Here is a 15,100-nt window from a genome sequence, read left to right as displayed (position 1 = left end):
TTTTTAATTTTTTGTGTGGAAAAGAGTTCAAACAAGTATTTTATAAGAGTTTTTAAGAATTTTTTCCGATTGAAAAAGAGTCCAATTTAATTTTGAGGGTGAAATTGAAATTCAAAGGTATAAATTAGGGTGCAATTGAAAAAATTGCAACGTCAGAGTACAACTAAGAGGGCTAAAAAAAAAAAGGCTCCCTCCAACTTTTTCAAATTCTGTGCCATCCTTATAACGTGAGTAAAATTGCGTTATTTACTCCACTTCGTAAAACTGTTAAAAACAAGAAAAAAAGAAAATTACAGAGATTTCACCACCCAAAATACAATCGTCTTTATTTCAATCAAGGCCGGCGCCAAAAAAATCGCCAATAATTAAATTTTCACCAGTTCTGAAATGCGACGGAGGCAAGCAAAAATACCTGAGCATTAATCTGTCAGCAACACAAAACAAAATCGACAGAGAAATGAGCGGCGCTCGACTGTGCGCGTTGCTCGGAGAATTAGGATACGGCAGTGCAGATACTTTAGACCCCGACAGCTTTGAATGGCCGTTTCAATACGACGACGCACGGCCTATCCTTGACTGGATCTCCTCCAGTCTCCGTCCTTCTAACGTTCTCTCCGTCTCCGAGCTCTCTCAGTTAACTTCTACTCTCTTTTCAATTTTTTCATAATTTTTTTATATTTTGTCTGTTTGATAGAATGAATTTGCTACATTTTACAAGATCTGCTTATTAATGCATTTTTTAATTTTCAATTTGCTAGTTTAAGCTTCCGTTTCACTTTACTTGTAATTTAGGTTCTGAGCAGTTTTAATTTTGGCTGTCATTTTAGGTACGAGCAGTTTCTTCAAGAAGGAAAGCTACTGGAGGTAAAAATTCTTTTTCCTTTAATCTGTTAGGGCTTGTTTGCAATTAAAATCAATTTAAAGAATTTGACATCAATTTATTTTGAGTAATTTCTTGTCATTTTAATTTTTTAAATGATTTGATTTCCTTAGCAATGCCTTATTTATTTTTCTTAATAGTTGAATAAATAAATAAATAAATAAATTGTAGCAACTATAGACAATCCAAACAGGTGAGTGAATTCATCAAATAGAAGATAGATGAAATGGTTTGGACTTTCCAAATACTCTCTTAACTTGATTAATTTATGTTTCTCTAACCATCGTGCTATAGAGAGTACTGATCGTAGGTCAACAGAAGTATATGTAACGGAAAAGTCAATAAATACAACTGAATCTTTTTAAGCTCTTAAACACTGGCTAAGATGGTGAATAATGAAGGATTTTTTTTCATGTTGTTTAAAATGTTATTAAGTTACTTTTGAATGAACTGAACATTATGAATGAATAGGGTGAAGATTTGGACTTTGCTTGTGATAGCATTTCGGCCTTTTCTTCTGGTAGAGACAATCAAGAAGCAGTTTTTGGTGCTGAAGAAAGCTTAAAAGATATTCGGTAATGGCCTTTCTTTGGTCTCTGTTTCTGTCTGAGCTTATTGCTATCAGTTATTGATTGATCAAATGTTATTATTAAGGCTCACTTTGGCTATTTGAATTTTTTTTACTTTTGGAATTATGTTGGTGATTTCTTTAGTTTCTTATCTTAGTGCAACTTTTTTTTCTTATAAGTTGTGTAGCAATTGCGGAAGGGACCAGAGAAAGGGTTTTGGTTGTCCCTTGACATGCATAATTCTCGTTTGACTTTTGTTTAATTGCATTATCTACTGCCTGTAAAACTCAATCTGGATGAATTGTGTGAGTTGAATATGGATGTCAAGGGGGTGAATTAGTTGACTATAGCTGCATTACCATCATGTATGGTACTCCTTAAGCATTAAAAGGATGCTGAGGAATTAACTACTGTAAATCATCTTGCAAATAACTTGTCTTTTGCAATGGTTTCATTATTTTTTTAATTGACATTGTGCTGTTGGGTTCAGCTAATGTATGTAACTGGAGAAAACTCCTTACTTTACTCTTATAAGCGAATCAGAAATTCTAAATTATGGATTTGAAGCCATTTCCTGGTTGTGGCTTGTACCATTTTGTTTTATGCAATGAAGGATCTGAACTCTTTTAGTTGTCTGTCAACACATAATTTCTCTATTAAACTTGATCACATCTTGTGGCATTTTGCTTCAATTGATGACATCTCTAGGGATGCAACTGTGGCATATAAGGCTGAAGCCTTAGAGTTGCAGAGACAGCTGATGCATCTGCAGTCTCAATCTGATATGCTGACTGCCCAGGCTTCAGCTTTGGTTCAAGGGAGACGTGCTCGAGTTGCTGCAACATCTACTGTCAATGGATACCTTGCAGCAATAGATGATAGTCTTTCAGCACAAAACTTAAGGGTATGTGCTTAAACTTGTGACTACTTTGCATTACGATTTCTCCTTCTCCCTCTTTTTCTCTCTTCGTGCTGCCACTTTCTAGTTTGGATAGTTTTATGTATTTTTGATTCTTTATTCTCATATAGACAAATGAAGTTCTTGGAAGGATTGTGTCTACAGCACAAGAGTTGGCTCATTATCATTCTGGGGATGGTAATGCATTCTTTACATGTTATTTTCTACATCATTTGAAATTTTAGAATCATCGTCTTTCAAATGCCTCCAATTTCTCTAATTAGCTCGTTGAGGACTAAACTTTATTTTATTGTTTGTTTTTGTTGAAAGGCTGCATGTCACGTATGTAAACTTCATTTCTCAAATTTCCATGTTAATATATTTTTTCCTACTTGGTTTAGTTTCTTCAATCAAGTTGATATGGTGGATGTTTAGTGGTCCGTGAACCTATAAATTTGGACTTAGGTCTCAAACTCCCAATCCTCATTCTAATGAAAGACGTGGCATGTTGTAACTTGTAACTCGCAACTGCTTTCTATTTCTGCATTCTTGGGTGCACTGTGCACACCTCTCCTACACAAAGAGTGCCCGAAGTATTTTTTTTTTAAATGAGCATGAAATACCATTATGAGGTACACCATTGATTTTTAGCTCTCTGGTCCAGTGTAAAATTCAAAAAGTCCAAATCCATTGGTTGTTAGTGGGATTTTATATGCATTCAAAGGAGAAAAATTGCTCAACCTTTTCTTTTATTGACTATCATTTTGCTTTCATTCAGAGGATGGTCTATACTTGGCGTACTCTGATTTTCATCAATACTTGCTTGGAGATTCAGCTTGTACAAAAGAAATAAATCAGTGGTTTTCTAAACAGCTGGACACGGTATGTAAATGTTAAACTATTGTTCTCTAAGAAATTGAGGCCCATTGTGTATCTTGTGGGCGAGCCTTCATACAACAGTGAAGTTGCTCCTTTGACGACCTATAGGTTATGCGTTTTGAGGTGTTAAAACGGCCTCTTTTGCAAAATACAAGGGGAAGGCTGTGTGACCCTCCCCCTTCGCAATAGCCAGGGAGCACTTCGCACACCAGGAGGCCCTTTGTGAGTCTCCATCCTGGTTCTGGTAGGAAATCAAGTTGATAAATTTTTATGAAAAAGATAGCCTGAATCCGATAAGAGTAGTGTAGATGACAATATCATTGAATCTTTGTTCTGCTAGCTGTCACCTACTGCAAATTCTTCCTTTATTTTGCTTGGCACCGGTGATGCTTGATTTAGCCATTGCTAAAAAAATTCACTTATAGAGTTATTTCATATGCTGCCTTAGGTTTTAATGTTATACTCCCTCCGTCCCGAAACAATAGTCCACTTTACCCTTCTCACACAGTTTAAGAAATACAATTTATGCTCTAACTTTTCACAACTTTATCTTCATTTTTCCTGCCATACCCTTATTAAATATTACGACTAATTTACTTTTTAGGCTAATGGCAATATATGATAGACTTTAAATAAGGACGATATGGAAAAATCAACACTCTAAATTGTGACTTACAAGGAATGTGGACAACTATTTGGGACAAAGAGAGGATAGTGGACTATTGTTTTGGGACGGAGGGAGTATATGTTATTGTGTCTTCCTGCACTAGACATCATGTTCTATACCCTTATAGTGTTGACCAAAAATTATGAGGTTTTAGCTAAATAGAAGGAAGCATTGTGAAGTATTTGCAATAATATTCTCAAACTTACCAGGGTCCTTTTCGACTAGTTGCTGAGGAGGGAAAATCAAAATGTTCGTGGGTGAGTCTTGATGACATCTCAAATATTTTAGTAAGAGGTATTTGTCTTGTTTGCTTCTACCTGTTAAGTGCAAATTGCTGCTTCTTTACATCAAGCATTCTCTTTCTAGTTATTAAGATGTTATAAAGCTTATCTGTATGTAGCTAATTTGGTGTATACTGTGGAAACACACCCATTACTGCTAAAAAAAATCGATCGCATCATCAATGTGCTATGTCATTGATGTTTTTAAGCTAATGACTGCTTACGATACAATTGTTTGATTTGTACATGCATGGTAATTGTGGTTTTAACTTTTCATGTATGATAATATTGACCTAGTTATTTGATTTCAATTCAGCAGATCTAGAAAAATCTCACCATCAACGTGTATCTGAATTGCAACGGCTTCGATCCATGTATGTGGTCTTTTTATGGTCCAAATAATTCTCCCATCTTGCATATTTTCATGCATTCAATGTCGATTAACATGTTGGTGGTTCCTTAGTGATCATTTTATAATCTTACTTTCTTTAAAATAAATTTACAGGAGCCATTTTAATAAGAGAGAGCTTTGAAGTACTTTATAATTTGAATCAATAGTTAAATAGCGTATGATATTGTTCAAGTTATCGGTTTGCCAATTCATCCTGCATCTCTCTCAACCCTCTTCCTGAACGCAAGAGCAAGGGCGTGTATGAATAATTATGTGTCTAAGATGTTGGATTTAACATGGTTTCTATTTATAAGATCCTGCTCTCTGTTGGAACTGGCCTTTTTGCAAATTTATCCATTTAAGAATTTGGTCCAGATGCCAGTTGATAAGAGGCTTTTGTGCATGTATATATTGTTCCTGTCATATTTAAATTGTGTTTTCTTAAATTTTAATCGTTAATAAGTCACTAATTGTGCTGACAGATTCGGAACAAGTGAAAGACAGTGGGTTGAAGCCCAGGTTGAGAATGCTAAGCAGCAAGCTATTCTCACGGCACTTAAATCTCAAATTACATCAGATGAAGCTCACATTCATCTTGATCTTCACAGTCTTAGGTAAAAGTTGAGGCTTTACATTCTTGTCTTTCTCCTTTAGGTAAAAGTTCATGCTTCTTATATACATCACCAGCCATCTCCAACATTCTATGAATTCTATGTACCACTTTCTAAATGAGTTTCCACTCATTTTATATTAAACAATCATCTAATTGAATAAGAATGAAACTAGACCATCTGAATTACATTCCCGTTCTTTTTTGATTTATTGTATCACCTTGATTAATCATGTTCCTATGAAGCTGGATACCATTCTCAAACACATGCTCAAACCGGAAACCTTGTACAAACTATGAATCATACAGTCTTAATTACTCAATCTATGATTGTATATTGTTTCTCTTCTTTTTTGGTAACTGGTCTACGTTTTATGGATGAGCAGAAGAAAGCATTCTGAACTGGTGGGAGAACTTTCAAATCTTCATCACAAAGAAGACAAGTTATTATCTGAGGTTCGTAAATGTATATAGATGTTTCATATTTCTAATCATTCAACAATTACACTCTACATTTTAGCAGAGACCTAGGGTTTGACTTGTATAATAAAAGACTTTCTGCTTTCATTTTAGGTAAATATCTATTTGTTGCATGTTCCTGATACATGATTTTTCACGATTCATAGATTTGACACCATTAGTGGCCAGATTTTCAAGGCTTATGTATAACTTTTAATCAGTATTAGCTTAGTGCATTATTTTTCAACCCTTCCGAACTATACAATGACGGAGGGAGGGGGCATGAGGGCCTTGGCCCCTCAACTTTCCAAAATTATTTAAATAGGTATAGGAAATTAAACTATATGGAAATTTGGCCCTCCAACTTTCAAAAATTGCACGTATAATGCATATTGCGATTTGAAACCCTAATGTAAAATTTCTAGCTCCGCGACTGGTACTATTTTATGTTTATGATTACTTTTGATGAGTTGGTGTCCTTAGTAAATAATAAAATCAATATAATTTATTTTGATTGATGTTTTTTAGTTAAAATTATGCCCCTCTAGAATTTTTGGCTCCGCCTCTATGTATTAAGACCGTAGATGGACTATTGAAGTGCACGAATGGGAGTGTTCGAAGTGCAATGTCTTTCTTTTACTGTTGGAATATAGAATACTAGCAAATGCATACCCAAGTTAAGTAGCCAAATATTGAGGCATGTGGCTACATCCGTGGGATGAAGTGTAGAAGGAGATTGGTGCTTGTTGGGTTTAGAAACAGTGTGGAAACATTAAGATGGATGTTGTAGTGGTTTCACATTGATGGTTTTGGAGATCATGTTGCAATTTATCCATTATAAAGGTGGAAGTTTGGTGTAGTACAATAACCTTCAGCTTGATTTGATGAAGTTTGAAGGTCATGTTTAGACAGTAATAGCAACTCTAGTGCACAGAATAGTGGTCCATTAAGAATGACTGTTTGATAGTAAGTTAGTAACGGTAATATGTTTTGATTTGTGATAGACTAATTAAGGAGAACTTTCAGTCATCAAAGCGGAAACTTGATGGCATTTGAAGATAGTCAGTGGGAGAAAAGTAGTAGTTTTGATTTGATATTGACCCTATAGAAAGAAGTGTTTCTCACAAATTCTAGATTCCTGGGTAGAAACTCAATTGACATTTGAATATATGAACTAAAGGGTAGTCACCAAGAAAGGGTTGGAGGAGAGAGGGAGGGAGATATACGAACTAGGAGGAAATAAAATAAAATAGATGGTAACACAACTACTAGGTTCCAGTTAGTTGCAACTTGTTTCTATTCCCTCATCCACTAAATTTATTCTCAAGTGCTTATTTCTGCATATTTACTGTTGTGTTTCCTGTGCACTGGAGTTACTGTAGTCCTGAATTTCTTAGTGATCAATTTCATACTCTCAGACCATCCCTGATCTTTGTTGGGAGCTGGCTCAACTTCAAGATACCTACATTTTGCAAGGTATCAGATGTTGGCTTATCTGGTTTATAACTTTCCAGTTTTGATTCTGATACTGCTTTTTATGAAGTTATTATGATGTAAAATCTTACACCTGCAGGTGATTACGATCTCAAGGTCATGCGCCAAGAATATTATATCAACCGACAGAAAGCGGTAGCACTATCAACCTTAAACCTTTATATCGTTGCTTTATTTTGCTTTTAAATAATGGCATGCTGGACATCATGTGGCAATGCAATTTCTGTGTGTTAGTGTGTTACATTAATCAACTACTGTTTCTGCATTATGATTTAAATGGATCCAAATCTTTTTGTACCAAGATGTTCACGATCTCACTTTCTTCTGCAGTATATAAATCATTTAATCAATCAGCTAGCAAGGCATCAGTTCTTAAAACTAGCTTGCCAGTTGGAAAAAAAGAATATGCTTGGAGCATTTTCATTACTTAAAGTTATTGAGTCAGAGCTTCAGGGATTCTTGTCAGCAACTAAAGGCAGAGTGGTAATATACATTTTTCGATCTCATTGTCCTTTTTATTTGAAGTTCTATACCACATCTCATTCTCTTTCCTACTTGAAGTTCTATACCACATTTCATTCTCTTTCCCATTTGAAGTTCTATAAGATGGGAACATCTATTATTTAAATGTCTTCAATCTCATCTGAAGTTTGTTATTTGGCTACATCCATTATTTGCAAGCTTTATATTTTCTATATATTTTACTTTTAAATGTTCACACATATCGTGAACCCATATTCAGTTCAATTTGAGTGTTCTATCCAGTTTATCACAGTTTATCAAATCAGGGACTGAGTTGATGCCCTGCTCATACATTAGGTTTATAGTCAGGATTTTGTAAAGATATGACATAGTATAAACAAGCATATGAGGAGTTGAGTTTTCTAGGATGATCATTGATCTTAGAGATCTCTTATGAGGGGCTTTTTAATTTCTGCTTTATTTTGATTTTACTGCTATTGAAGGGACGCTGCCTTGCACTGACTCAAGCCGCATCTGATGTACAAGAACAAGGAGCAGTTGATGATCGTGACACTCTTCTGCATGGTGTTAGAGACCTTCTAAGCATCCATTCAAGTAATGAGACAATATTGCTCACAAAATTAAGACTATCTCTTGGATTTGCATGATTATGGGTGTTAATTTTCTTGTTTGTAGAAGCTCAATCTGGATTGTCAACTTATGTATCGGCGCCAGGCATTGTACAGCATATTTCTGCTCTTCAATCTGACTTGATAAAGCTGCAGTCGGATCTTGAAAATTCTCTTCCAGAAGACAGAAATAGATTCATTAATGAACTGTTAGTATTCTTTTTGACTAAACGATCTAATAGTACTTCTTTAAGTTCAGACAACTCTTTCTTTCCTTATTTTATTATCTCTTTATGTGTGCTTGTGTGTGTGTTTTCCTATAATCTGATTTAAACCAAAATTTCTTATTTTTGGTTTTGAAACTGCTGTTCGCATTGTGCTGCTGCATCATTAGTAAGTGTGAAGTTTTTCTTTTAATGTGACAGTAGCTTCTTATGATTAATTGTTCAAACTCGCAGATTATAGAAAAACATCCAATGAATTTATAAAATATGGATTTTCCATTACTCTATGATATAGTGCACCTGTTCAAACAATTAGATTCAGGGTTTTCAAGTGTTCACTCTTTCTGTTCAACAGTCTAAGATAGAGTCCAATAGTTCAGATGTTCTACCAATAGTATCATATCTTCTTGTTAGATCAATTTTTCTGTGGTAGGGTCTGTTGTTTAGTTTTTAATAATTTCTACCGGGTATTCACTTGAGGGGAAAGAATATAGTGCTTCAGTCTAAAGGACAAAAGAATGGACTACTGAATTTTTACATGTCAATTTACATCCAAACTCATTTAAACTTAGTGTAATTCTTATTCAAATCCATGTGAGGTCTCATGTTATAGATTTGACTTACATTTCACATCTTTTATGTCAAATACATTTGTTTGGTATGTGTCTTTATATATGAAGGTTAGTTTTCCCAGGAGCGAAAATATATAGCAGAAAGAGAGAATACACGTGTTGAGCTTTCCAAGAATTATGTTGGTGCTCTTTTGAATGTTGCAATGATAGCCGAGAATCAAAGAATTGTGGCTTTTATAGTCAACAAAGTTGGATCAGAGTTCAGAAAGGAGGCTTACATATTAAGACCTGTTAATGTCTTATGAAATTGTAGACTTGATTGGTCTTAAAGATAGAAACCTCATAGCTTGTTAACTATCCATTGAGTAGTAGTTGCATATATGAAAGCATAAGTATCGCCTTTGATGTTGTCGGACAGTGTTAGAAAATTCTGATTTTGTTTTATGTTTATTCACTTTAGGTGCACGCTGATTCAAAGTTTGCAGCAGTTACTCTTTGCTTCTTCAACGACTGCACAGCCAATATTGACACCCCGGGTAGGACTTCATTGTCACTATCTTACATTTGAGGTCACTTGGATTTTTCCTTTTCTTTGGCTGCATGTTTTTGGTGGTTTACACTCTTATCACTCCAGTACCAGTATTTTTGGTGGCCTGGTAATGGATCTAGAAGTCCAAACCTGCATAATAAGTTTCATAGCAGATAACTTTTGGGGGATTTTAAAAGATATTGTCTATGTTCACTATGAAGTAAACTTAAATGTTGATGTTTCCAAAATCGCCAAGGTAAATCATTCAGGTTTTTAGAACGAAAGTGACGTGGATTAGAATTTTATCTGCACCAAAATTTATCAAGTCTAACATAAAATTTGAATGCCGAGCTGTTTCAACTCATAATAATGATGGTCATGGTGGATCTATTTCAGAATCCTTATGGACCAGCAAAGAAGTCCAAATTCTTTCAGATTAACTTTTTCAAGAGTCCGTATTATTCTTGTTTTTGATCCTGCTGTATTCTTAAGACTTGATTATCCATGTTGCATGGAAATTATTAAATCTCACATGTCGTCAGTTCATTTCCGTTTCCGGGAACACTTCTAAAACTCTATATTAATAATCTACTCTTATGAAAAAATATTTTTTTGCTATTTTTTATTTCAGCGTGTTTCCATTTCTGTGCTATGTAGCTGATTATTCTCAATGAAGAGAGATTCTTCACTTTTTTCTTCTTTCCTTCAAAGGGTATTTCAAATTGCAAGGGAGTACGGACCTGAAGTTAATGATATTAGGCAAAAGATACTTTGTAAATAATATAGCTTTTTTCAACTAGATGAGGATTTTGAATTTTCCAGCACTTGAATTTCGCATCAGAGCGGCCGTGTTAATTGTTTTTGTCCCTTACGAAAATCTCATTCACAATCACACAAGTGTTTTTTCTTACCTTCTTTGTGAGTTTTCTCTGATTTGACAAGTTCGGTCCGTGACATTTGTTCATTTGCAGACATTAATGAAGGAGCTTGATGAAATGGAAAAGATAAATGCAAAACTCTCTACTGCAGTAGAAGATGTGACATTAGAACACTGCAAAAAGAATGAGGTAGTCTTATTTAAATTTTTAGACCATCAAGTTACTGATCACCTCATCCTATTTACTCAATCTAGTGAGCAAATATTAGCCGCGACCGAATTAACAAATCTATTCCAGTTAATTCTGCTGAAGGTTTTCTGTTAATTTAGTAATTTGGTCGGTTCTGTTTATGATAAAATCTAGTTCGGTTACGGTTAAGTGTTTTAAAAATTTGGTTAACCAAATTAACTGAATATTTTTTATTTGTTTTTTATAACTTTCTTTTGATATTTATTTATTATTTTTATCGGTTTAACCAAATTAACAGAATTAACCCATTTATTCGGTCGGTTCGGTTTTTAATTATAAATTAGCGGTAATTCAATTAATTTGGTTAATTCTGTTAAAAAGCTAAAATAATTCGGTTCAATTGAAACCGAACCAACCGAATGCTCACCCGTACAATCTATGCATATTACTTGAGCATCAATAATGGTTCATACCTAGTAGCTAGTTAACTGCAAACTGAAAATGATCTGCACTTTTGTCTTACAGATTGTAAAACATCACTCCCAAGAGGTCGGACTTCAGAGACGGGTTTTTGTCAGTTTCTTCTGCAATCCCGAACGTTTGAGGAGCCAAGTGAGAGAGCTGACTGCACGAGTCAGAGCTTTACAGGCTTCTTAATCCACTCATTCGTTTGTGCAAGTAGATCAACTGAATCGTTGAATGTAAGTAAATTTCTGTTCCTGCAGCTAGTTGTAAATGTTTTCCGGACTCAATTCCTTGTTTCTTATGAATATACGTTCAAAAGCGCAAGTTTCCGCGTGTTTCATCAGTTTGTACCTCTATTCTTCCTCTATTTTTTTTATATGCATAAATGTTACACGTACGTTTCAAATTAAGAATATGTATTCGGTTTAGATTCAATCAAATTGTATAATATTAAAATTTTGAAATTTTAAGAAATCAAACTGATTTTATAGAGTTTAGATATTTAAAATTAAAGCAAACAGTTCGACTTGGTTGGTGGTTTAGTTTGTTTCGTTTTTTAGATTCATTTGCACCAAAATGAATTGATTTTTTTTATTTTAAAATAGAAACAAATTGAAAAAATAATTTTTATTATTATTCAAATTGAACCAAGTGAATTAACCAATGCTGAAAAAAATTCCATAACCTTTCTATTAGCTTATTGGGCCATTTTTTTTTATTAATCTTTTACATTTCCAACTAAAATTTTAGAATTTTAGCTCAATTTCAAACCTTCCTCAGCGATGGATTTAATGGTGCTTGTTTATTCTCATGTGGCTATTATGTTATCAAAAAATAATGTTGACGGGGGCAAGATGTAATGAACCAAAAAAATCAAAAAAAAAAATGATATTGCAATTCTAAATAAAACTTAAAAACATTTGTAAGTTTAGTCAAATTTTAATGTCCACGGATTTTATGTCATGTATGATTTTTTGACAATATGGATAAGATTGGACACAGATTAAATTGATTAAGTCGAATTAGCTAAAATAGCAGCAAACTTTTGATATTAAACTAAATTTATAAAATTTTAAGCTTTTAGTTAGAATAATAAATAGTGAGAAAAAGTTTGGATTTTATGGTCATAACTCATAAGTAAAAAAATAAGAGAAACTTTTATTGAGGTTCAATTTCTGGGTTTATTGAGTATAATTTTAATATTGATTGAGAAATAAATAAAAAGCTGTCTTGTCACTAAATTTGTTGGTTTTTAAGTGGATGAGTAAGATAACACGTGCCTCATTTTTTGTTTTCTCTAGTCAAAATGTTGAAATTATTAAGCTTAGGTACAACCTAAAATCACAAGATATCGAAGTAGCTAGCATTATCCATTACAAGTCATATGAAAAAGACCCACCAAAGGAAACACAAATGAGCACATAAAATGTACTAATGCTAAGTCTTTATCAATTTCATTAAAGAGAGACACATGTGGTTTTTTTTCTTTCAAAAAAATGGATAATATTGATGGACAAGTAATCTAATAATTCCCACACCATTGTCCGTATCAGTATTTTAAAAACCGGACTGGAAAATTAAATCCATTCGATCATAAACTAAAAATGAATCTGTTTAGATTTATCTTAAAATTAAAATTGTAGTTCAAGCAATTTATCTCGACAAAAATTCTACAAATTAATAAATTATTAAATTAGCTAGATTGTAATGCAGTGGTCACAATACTTTAGTTTTTAAAATATTAATTACTACATATTTCTCCAATGGAGAGTAAGAGTGAGCAGATATTAACCAAAGGCGAATTAACCGAGTTATTGGATCTATTTTAGTTAATTCAGGTAAAAGTTTTCGATTAATTCAGTACCGTTTGGTTTATAATTCTTTTTGTTTCATTTATGGTTAAAGGGTTAAATATTTGGTTAATTAAATTCATCAAATATATTTTTAATATCTTTTTTATTTTTCTATTAATTTAAAGTAATTAATTAACTTATTCAATCAATTTATGTTACAGTTTTTTATATTTTTAGTATTTTGATAGTTTGATTAATTTGGTTTTAATTAATTTAATTAATTCAGTCAGTTTGGTTAAAAATAGCTAAATTAATCTGACTTGATTTTAATTGGAGGGACCAGATGTTAAATCCTAAATATAGAGGCTAATACTAGGGTTATTGTGTATCCGTTTAAAAATAAAAAAAAATCAATCCAAATACACCTCTACTGATTAATTGTGTCAAAATATCAAACTTAAACAAAACATGTATATTAAATGCGTCGAATTGTCTAATCCGTTTACTAAAACATATCATAATAGATTACAAGTTTAACACGTTTATTGATAACATGTTTAACCTATTTACTATATTTTTAATAAAATTAATATAAATTAGTTTATTTAAACAATAAACTTTCAAAATAAGCACAAATTTTAATACAACAAACAACAATTGATAAATTATATGGGATATGAGTATATTTAGTTATACATAATAATTTATTTAATTAATATTATTAATAAATAGGTTTAAACGTGTTTTAAACAGGTTAGATGAGTTAACATGTTTAATCCATTATTTAACCATGTCATAAACAAATTGGTCTGTTTATTACCTGAACACATATAAGTTCCATTCGAAGCCGCCTAAAATCGTGCCGTGTAAACGGATCGTGTCAGAAATTGCTAGTCCTTATTAATATATTTTTAAGTTTATATAGATAAAAAAATGTTAATTTGGTGTATCTAAATAAAAAATGTAGACTAAAATAATCTAAATTAAATTTAAATTAGTATGAATTTTTATTTGTGACGAATGCATAGATAATTTGATCTTTCAATTTCGCGTAAACTTGAGTGAATTAAATAAGGACATAATAAGATAAGAATGAGTTGCTATTAGGGCTCCAACTCGGAAGAGCCAAGAGTTAAAGAAACGTCCCACAACTTACCCTACACACTCACATACAACTAAGATCATAGAGCCAATTAAACACCATTTTGTGGCTACTCACTTCTCATTGGGCCACGTCCATACTTTTTGCTCCAAAGGTCAAAAAAAATTGGTACTCCAAACTTATCCTGTGCCCTTATCCTTCTTTTTTGTCTCTATTATTTTATTCACATTATCCAAAACACGGTTTCTGTTTTGTTCGCATATTTCTCCAGGAGTAATGCTATATAACCCTCCTCTTTAACCCATTTTTTTTAACCCACCTGATGTAGTATTAAAAGAGTGGTTCAATTAAAAGTTGGTATTTAAGATATACACTTTTGAAGGGTAATTAAACGAATTAAATGCTGGCACGTAAGGAGGGACAATCAAAGAGATACAAAATAGTGGGTTAAATAGCATTTTTCTTTCTTCAGGGGCCATTTCAACCGGTCTGACGGTGAATCAGACAGAGATTAATTAGGCAGATCATAAATCAGATGTCAATTTAGTTAGATTCTTTTTAAAAAAATAATTGAAAATATAATTTAACATTTAAAAACAATCGTACAAATTGGTAAATTATTAACCATAAAGATTACTCTTTCCAAATTTAAGAATAATTTATTTTCGATAAAAAAATGAAAAACAAAATCAAATTATTGAAATAGAAAACACTCTTTTCAAATTTTTAAAGAGCAAATTTCCTACACTACATTATTTCTTATATTATTTACAATTTTATATTATTTCTTTGTTTTTATTTTTCTGATTTTTTTTTTATAAAAAATATCTTTTTTTTAATTTTATAAATACATCTTTTCAGTTTTTAACGATTTATTTTCTTTTTCATAGATTTTTTTCTTCTTATGTTTTTAGTGTAACTATGATCTATTGTAGTGTATCTATCGTGTTTTTAGTGTAACTATGGGGTGTTTATAATGAAATAATAGTATATATATCACCCATCTACAGTGTTTTGTAGTGTTTTTATAGTATATGTCATAAAAACACTGCAAATACAGCACAAATATAGTAGAAAAGTGCAAAATATACCAAAAAGATATATATACAATGAAAACACTAGAAATACA

At 32.4% G+C, this 15,100-nt stretch overlaps 1 protein-coding gene across 2 annotated transcripts; it reads left to right on the top strand.

Moving 5' to 3' along the window:
* Positions 1–271: 271 nt before the first annotated feature.
* LOC126656165 (AUGMIN subunit 3) lies at positions 272–11,419 on the top strand. Of its 2 annotated transcripts, none has more exons than XM_050350666.2 (18): positions 272–633; positions 828–864; positions 1,352–1,455; positions 2,158–2,353; positions 2,479–2,545; positions 3,126–3,229; positions 4,103–4,187; positions 4,491–4,548; positions 5,048–5,179; positions 5,562–5,631; positions 7,053–7,110; positions 7,208–7,263; positions 7,459–7,611; positions 8,094–8,205; positions 8,287–8,428; positions 9,476–9,551; positions 10,516–10,611; positions 11,137–11,419. In XM_050350666.2, exons 1-18 carry the CDS (start codon positions 458–460, stop codon positions 11,266–11,268), a joined length of 1,854 nt encoding a protein of 617 aa, XP_050206623.1. In that variant the 5' UTR covers positions 272–457; the 3' UTR covers positions 11,269–11,419. The 2 variants fall into 2 exon arrangements, with proteins under 2 accessions (XP_050206623.1, XP_050206624.1); XM_050350667.2 differs by having other exon boundaries at positions 273–633; positions 4,494–4,548.
* Positions 11,420–15,100: the final 3,681 nt, after the last annotated feature.

Source organism: Mercurialis annua, linkage group LG7 (genome assembly GCF_937616625.2).
Source record: "Mercurialis annua linkage group LG7, ddMerAnnu1.2, whole genome shotgun sequence".
Lineage (NCBI taxonomy): Eukaryota > Viridiplantae > Streptophyta > Magnoliopsida > Malpighiales > Euphorbiaceae > Mercurialis > Mercurialis annua.
The sequence above is the reverse complement of the archived record's forward strand: the minus strand, read 5'-3'. Positions and strand labels throughout refer to the sequence as shown.